General features: G+C 42.1%; 1 protein-coding gene across 7 annotated transcripts in view; it reads right to left on the reverse strand.

The window, feature by feature from the left end:
• Positions 1 to 8,022, reverse strand: part of rapgef6 (Rap guanine nucleotide exchange factor (GEF) 6) — a 75,755-nt gene extending 67,733 nt beyond the window's left edge. For all 7 annotated transcript variants that reach the window (XM_031571460.2, XM_031571456.2, XM_031571454.2 and 4 more), the window contains exon 1: positions 6,986 to 8,022. Coding sequence is in view for 6 of the 7 variants with exons in the window: in XM_031571456.2 (XP_031427316.1) it covers positions 6,986 to 7,060 (75 nt within the window). In the remaining variant the exon portion in view is untranslated. The remainder of the gene's footprint in view (positions 1 to 6,985) is intronic.
• Between the last annotated feature and the right edge of the window lie 241 nt (positions 8,023 to 8,263).

Genomic DNA, 8,263 nt, shown 5'->3' on the forward strand with positions numbered 1-8,263 from the left:
TGAAAAGCTGGGGCAGCCATGGCAAGAAAAGAGAGCAATGATAATTTCATATGTCCACTGTCCAATTATCTAGCTTATTAAATGCCACAGGTCTCAATCAGGCTCTCTGGCCAGGGATCATTATAAATGAAAGCAGCATGACTTCTCCCCCTTGTCCTTGGGGCCAAGTCTCAGGGGAAACATGTTCCGCAGAAAGTCAATGTTAATAACAGACCGTATGATGGTGGACTCAAAACTGTCCCAGGAGAGAGGACTTAGACCTTGGTTTCAGTTGACAGTAGAGGTACGCGACCAACGCAACTTCAAATCGCATTATTTCAACAAAATATTTTCTTCTTACTGTGCACTGTTAACAAGAGACATGACTGAACGAAATGTAAGGCCATAGTCACCTCGATTTGCTTTCAGAAATGAACCAAACCCTTCAGATGCAAATTCGGAGAGGCCTACACGCTCTGGCTTGTCCGAAAGAGGAGGGGCGGGGACATTTCAGGCTGGTGAGCGATAAGAGACACGCAGCCAAAGGCTGATCGACTGTTTTTTTGTTATTGCATAAGCAGCTGAGTATTTAGTGTCGGATTTGCAGGTTTTATTGAATGAGTAAATGGACACTTAAAAGACGCTGAGCCCACATGGGGTTGGGGGATGGCACGAAAGGCAGGGCTCACAAAATAGCTATCCCAACATCCCGGGAAAAAAAGAGTTTTCCCGTCGGGCTATCAGAAACTATCCTCTAAGTGAAAAAGCACTCTCCTTCATTCGCCTTTTCTGCTCTGCAGACTTGCTATTTGCAGGAAAACGTTGACTACCAAAACGTTGTTGATCATGATGGTTTGTCACTAGGAAGTGTAGGTGTTAATCTGAAAGGTACTGGTCGGGTTGTGTTTGATGCCAGACTCCTCTGCCACTCGAAATGTTGCAAGCCCTGAAAGGATTGGGCAGACAGTTTCAATAGCCAGGGGAAGAAGAAGAAGGGGGAAAAAAATCATATGGCACTCTTTGCCTGTGCCAGCTGGGCACACAGACTCACAGTCTTATCAGAGAGACCAGGCTGGCAGCGGAATACTACCTGGGAGCGACAGAGAACATACACACTCTCCACCACCTTCTCACTTCATATAACAGAGAACATACACACTCTCTACCACCTTCATAAAACACTTGTCGAGGACAAGCGGAGGTCGGATGTGGAACAGACGGACTGTGAACCTCTTAAATGTGCAACAAAGCCTAATGGTCATCATGCTAAACATGTTGGTGGTGGGGAATAACAGAGCTATATAAACGCCTAGCCATTCCATCTAGAATGGACATTCTGGCTATTTCCATTTTAGGAAATATTTTGGTGGATAATTCTTTTTTTGTAAATTAACAAAAAAATTTGTAAATTAACAAAAAAATTTTTTTTAGGAATTTAGTGACGTGGAGCTAAGGAAGCATTTCCCAGGTCATGACCCTGAGTGTTTGGTTCTCCCACAGTGAGAGACACACATGACCCTCTCTCTGTCTTCCCCCTCTCTTCTCCTCCCCTGCCGCTGCTGTGGCTGTTCTCTCAGGCAGGACACCAACCATGGGATCTGCACAATGAGACTCACTGTGTGCCCATGAGCACAGTGGGCTGAGGGAGGCCAGGCCCCACGTAGGAGGCAGATTCCTGACTCACTGTACCCAACTATACGGCAGGGATGGGACCAAAGAAGCAGGGTGTAGACCTGGTGTTCGCCAAGATCTGATTTCAGATTTAGATATCCGTGTCTGCCATTTCAGATTGATATGCAAACATTCTTAAGTACTGATAGCGTTTGAGGCCTTCATTTGTTTTCTGGGGAGGAGAGCAAACAGAAAACTAAAAAAAAAAAAATGCAAATGCTGGGAGTTATGATACAAAAGGAGAAGAATTAAAGAGATACTGTGTAGGTTTTGTCCACTAGAGTGCAGTATAATGTATAAATGGGTAAGATTTCTAAGTAACAGTTGGCTGTCTAGCGACTAAGAGCTACCAAGTATGATGACCTGCTTACTTAGCCATGTAAGTCAAATGGAAGCCCTGAAACTGCATTACTTCTTGCTTTCATTCTGGTCACATGTGAGCGTAAACAAAGCTTTCTTTATTGGCATCAAAGTTGCATGCTTAAAACTGCAATGCTGATCAAAACGCTTGAAGCTACGGTGGATCTCTTCGTCCCAGACAAACATGGTTAATCCAGAAGTCACTCTGTGTGCTGTGGGGTGTGCAAACAGGCCTTCACAGTTACTGTAGAGATGGCACCTCGGGGAAAGACAGACACTTACAGGCACTGCATTCCCTGGGCGTCTACACTGCATTCCTGTTTTGCACTTTAAGTAGGTGCCAGGACTCAAACCCTCCCTTCAAGTCAGGCTTCATTCTTTTTTGATCTCAGTCACGTAAAACTGTGTCAGGTCAGTCTAACTTTTCACTGTGATACTGAGCCAAGGGCCAATGTTTAAAAGGAAGTCGGTATATCAAGAGCCACCTGAATGACGTTTGTAAATAATTGAATGTGACCAGAAGAAATTACAACCAGTCACATTTAGCACCCACTGCTCACCAAGGAGTTAGGGAGGCTTTTCACTTTCGCAACTTCCAACAGCTCTATTAGTGTCATTAGTGACAAACTACCCAGTCCATTCTTTTACTTATCATTTTTTTTAAACACAATTTTAAAAACACCACAGCCACTCAATATTTCTGTTAGGTGGTGACAACAGGATTTAACAATGATTTGCAAAACTGTCTTTCATGTAAGGGTTCGTATTAGATGCTCTCAAAACATAATCTAGCCACAACACTACAAAAAAGAGCCTATCTACATTATTTATCATTGTATTGCAAGGTCTATGTCATACTTCTAGCCAAATATTCAGATTCAGTTTTTTTTCCGCTCAAACAGGCTCTTTTCCCAGAGCTGTCAGTGGCAACTCAAAGGCCTCTGAAAATTCACCAAAGACTCATCAGTGTTTTTATTATATTATTATATTATTTTTATGGCCCAGTTTATTGTGCCTGCTTGCCTCGGTTTATTGAATTAATTAATTAAACTACATCTAAAAAAAAAATATATATTCATATACTTTTGTTATGAGCCCCCTTCTTGTAGGCTGCCCATAACAATATCAGCCATTGTGTTTTAAGTATTCAAAATACATTACAAATTAACAATGAAGCAATACATTTTATTTCCAGCAAATCATTACAGCCATTTTCATAAAACATTAACTTCAGACAACACAAAACACAAATCAAATCAAACTCACTTTTACCACAGCTCAGCCCATATCCTTACCACATTAAAGACATCTGCAATGTCAGGCACTTCAAGTCATAACTTTTTGTTTTTTAAATAGAGTCATCATACTTTACTTGCCTCTGCACAACCACTAAAGTTAAGGTGTGATCAAACAATGCGCTGCGCTACTTGACAGAGAAAGTTGGCAGCATCAGAGCTCCACGTTCAAAATGTTAAGCTGGGCCCTAAAATAGAGTGGATGCCTGTCCTTTTCACAGGGTGAGCAGCAAATCAAGTGCCTGACAGTTTTGTTTCAAGTGGTGAAGAGGGAAGAGCTGAAATCAGGCAGTAGTAAGTAGTCTGTAGGCACAATGGTGTAGTCACAATGGTGAGTCAGCTATACTTGAGCAGGGAAAGCAGATAATACTGTGCGGCAGACTGACCTATTGTAACAGGAGGCCTTTCACATTCATCTGTTTTGCAACCTAACGCAGGTGACGTCTTTTCACTCCAAAAGAAACAAAAACTGAAAGTGTCACGTGTCTCTATTTTGGTCAAGAATGTTAAATGCTCAAGGTTGGGTCTCTCAAAGGAGAGGCATCAATTGGAATTCACAGGCACCATTGACACTACTGCCTATGGGCGAGAATCAATGAGGAACTTATAAAAATAGGGTTAATAGGGTTGGGCCAAGCGATGATGCGATCATCTGTCACCGATGGTTGACATTCATCACGCTGTTGAGCCAAGCATCATGATCCTCTGTCATACTCATCTGTGCAAGACAATCTATCTACCAATGTCTCGCTGGCAAACCAAGATTGCCCGAAAAGAAAACTCATGCCACAGCAACATTGCTGCACATAGCCTGCCTCAGTGGTAATGTGTGTGCTGCATCAACTCTTACAGCTTGCTAACAAAGCACAGCTACTGCTCGAACCCAGAGAAGTCAGAGAAAAACACAATAAACAATTGCTATGAGCAGAAAACAAGCTGGCTTTCTCAGAGGCTGCAAAACACCCTTTTGTAAAGTGAAGAGAAATGGGAGGGGCCTGACTAAGAGGGGGCACAGCCTGCTAATTTGGCATCGATTTGAACTGCTGCTCAATCAGTGGTCAATCGGCTAATCTGCCAGATTCAGGCAATCTGATATGAAACTGGGTCAAAATACCACAATGGGTATGGTAACTGGCAATTATAGCGAAACATCTACTGTACCATAAATTGTACACAAATGTGACATTATGAACATTTTCAACCCTTTAGCCTACTGACAGTATTGGCCAACAAATGTAACATAAGATACAAGATTCACAATAATCAGGCAGAGTTGGGTTAGGCTTCAGTTGTTTACTTGTTTACTTCCCTACAATCTTTCCTTGATAACAATTTCTAACATCATGTGTTACCCAAGTATTGGCACGTTGATTATTGAACAGTGTATTTATTACACTGGCTGGACGTAGGCATATTGTTCATGAAAGTAATAACATTTGTTAACAATTGTAGAATAATGTAATTGCAAACATAAGCATAATCATCTAATGCTATCTGGCTGCTTACATGCAGTGCTTTCATTACCAAGGCCTAGGTAAAAGCCCTTCCTCACACCCAAGCAACAGGAAGGAATTCACTGCTGGCCAGTTGCGTGACATACCACATACTGTGTTCTTAACAACAAAACATAACATTTGGATTTAGTCCAAAACAATGCACTTTTCAGAGACAGGGCTATTAGACAGGCAGGTACGGGTCAAATTTTGTCCTTTTTCCAGAGGCAAGCTGAAGGCATCTCATCTCAGTTGGATCCCCGAAGTAGCCTAAAGCCCTGAATGGTCAGTGACATGCACAAGCTGTGCACTCTGTGCCCTGGTCTAAATTTCACGCCTGTTCTCCAGACTAACCCACTGCGATAACTTGGTTTTTCTTTATCCGAACCTTAGGGACTTTATTAGTGCTACAAAGAGGGCTTTCAGGATGCAGGTCAGATGCTGGTCATGTTTACACACAAGGTCCACACAAGTTCTTTCACATTCCTCAGATGATTTTATTTCACCTTTGAAACAAGCCTGGGAGGCAGAGGCTCCATCAAATATGCGCAGGTATTTTAGGTAACTGAAGGGGTGGTGAAAAGTGTTCTTGAAGTAGAACTAATCTGACTGTTTCTGTGCACAACGTTTCAGGTTTATTTCAAACATGCCTTAAACAACAGCACTATAAGACCTTTGGTCCCTCCAGGAAATAGAGCCTGAGAGAACTAGTACAACAGAGAAATATGGCCTGGAGTTTGAGATCACCTGCCTTTCACCATTCTGGAGGGGTTTCCCAAATCTTGTGCATACTTGGGGAAATCAATCATCTTCTATTGCAATACGAATATTTTTCTACAGCTGCCTTTTGAACTGCCATTTGAACTGCACTACCAGTGAAACTGAAAAGCACAAAGCCTAATGAAGAGAGAAAAGACAGGAGCGCAGACATCAGCAGTCATGGCTACCCAGTCACCTCTCTTCACTGATCAAAGACTGCAGGCCTCCAAAGGTCCCCCTTGGTCCCTCTTGAAATAATTTTGTATCCATTATTCACAAGTCAGTCAAGAAGCCAGATGTCTCCATAACAGTCAAAGAAGTTCCAAAAAGCCAGTACTTCCCTGCCTTTTCACTCTTATTTAAGCCTTTCTTTAAAGAACTTGTATGCAACACATTCAACCCTTTTCGAAATCACATGGGACACTATGTGACATGAGTCAAAATCAAATGTCTATCATTGAAACCGCTACAAAGATTAGTTCTAGATGACTGATGAAAAACATCCCTGACCCTTATGATAAGGTACCGAAGTCTACTGACAGATAATGGTGTTGTCATCTGTGGATTGTCAGTGAATTCCTCTAACCTTGAGTAGGCTAAGCCAAATCTTTTACTATACCAACATGGACAACTTGTATTAAATCAGATATCAACATCTCGTCTCAACAAGGACTCCTGTCAAAACCCACTGCATTTAAAAGGGACTTTTGCGGTCAGTTTTAATTCCAGTCAAACTTTTCACGCTTTAAGCTTATGTCAGGACTTGGTAGGTTTACACCAATGGTTCCCATGATGACATCCCAAAGTTATCCTCGGGGGTATGGGAAAGGGCTGCTCAGGGCAATAATAGAAATTCTGTAATGCTGGCTTTTCCAGTGTCACTCTCATTGTTTGAATATTTATAAAGAAATATAACGTCATGTTACATCAACAGGTTAGTGGCCAGTCTAGCAAGTATACGCCAAGTTTGGTATTGCCTGAACATTACAGGTTTGTATAGGTGAGCTATCCAGTTTAGGCCATTTAACATTAGCTAGTCAACTGTTGGGTAGAACCAGAGAACTCTACTATACTAGGTAAAGTCTGTTAGCCTACTAGCAAGACAGCGACCCGATGAATTCTTGCGCGCAGATGTTAGGCTAGGTTACCCTATAATTAAGTTCTTCATAGAAATACATTCTTTACTATGGGTTCACGGATTTATAACTATCTTAGCTAACCAACGATAACCTACGCAGCGGTAATTAGCAGACGCGTTTGGCGCGTTTAGTTTTATCTCTCAGGAGTGACGCCAGCTCTGACATGACTGACAGGGAGGAGAGAACGAAAAAACGAAGTTGGTCAAAGCGCTTCTTTTATGGGGAATGAGTACAAAGTCTACAAATTACTCTAATATAGCTGAAGCTATAGCAAGTCAACTTCACTTACCTCTGCAGTTCGTCGCGATGGAGGCTTCTTCAAAGCCTGTTTAAGTGAGGAGTCCATAACTGAGATTTGTTTCATAAATTCGTACTCCTTTAAATGCTTCCCAAGTCGCCACGCGTTTTAAGAAATAAATTCGTTCGTCACAATTCCACTTTGTGAGCTTTCCAGTCAGACTGTTGGAGCAATACCTTGACTCCAACCCGTGCCTCTTTACTTCGTCCGAGCATGGATACGATTTTCTGGGGAGGCACAAATTCTTTTGGCTTTAAATGAAACTTCACGTTACGCACCACGGCGACCACAAAATTGATGTCATGCTTTTAAAAAGATCAGAACGACATAAAATCGCGAGTAGAAAGGTACAGATGTAAGTTGCGTTCATTTTTATCCTTCGTCCCCCTTTCTCGAAGAGTTAGCCATCTGCTAGACCGAAATGAGTTGAAGAGATTTCAGCCTCCGAGTCAGCGTTGAGTTGACTAGCATAGTTGACTTTTCCAGTCCCGCCGTTTAATCTCGGATGATCCACCAATCACGAAATGTTCAAAGTGGCAACTTAGTCACATTAGCTCCATTGATGACTTTCTTGGCTAACATCTGTCCAGCTGTTAGTGTCCAGAGGTTCTACGTGTTGCTTCGCGTGAAACACAACTTTTACTGGCAAAAAGCAACACCCAGCCAAGGCTGTTGGCTAATTCCTCAGAGCTAAATTAGCAGTCGTTTCCATAAATCTTGGCGACGACGAGACTGTCAGGAGCTTGGTCCTCTAAACCTTTATTAAACCACACGGAAGTGTTAATTGTGTTGTTCGCAAACGTTATAATTAGCTTGCAGTCCCAGTAAAAATATTTGTTTAGAAGCTGCTGAAAACTCCGTTTCGTTGAAACTCCTCAGATTGTTACCTTAGTTTACAAGGTTAGGCAACATATTCCCCAAACAACTTTCCATTATCTAGCATGAGAAGCACACTCCCACACTGGTTCGAAAACATCGCGAGAAGACGCATTTCACTTTCAAACATCTTCTCCCGAGTTTACTATGCCTCTTTGGCAAAGTAATTGCCCTCTTCGTCTCTTGTTTGGCAGTTTGGCTTCGACAGTTGTTTTGGCTCTCCATGTCAACAAATACCACGTTGATTGGACTTAATGAAACGTAGCCCGCTGATTGATCAGTGACAGTATTCCAAATTTAAATTGTTGTCCGTGAGGGCTGTCGCCTTCTGGTATTATGATGATTTATTTTTCGTATAAGAAATGGTAATGACATGGTGGCTTATGATCATAA

The sequence above is a fragment of the Clupea harengus genome, chromosome 8 (assembly GCF_900700415.2).
Source record: "Clupea harengus chromosome 8, Ch_v2.0.2, whole genome shotgun sequence".
Taxonomy (NCBI): domain Eukaryota; kingdom Metazoa; phylum Chordata; class Actinopteri; order Clupeiformes; family Clupeidae; genus Clupea; species Clupea harengus.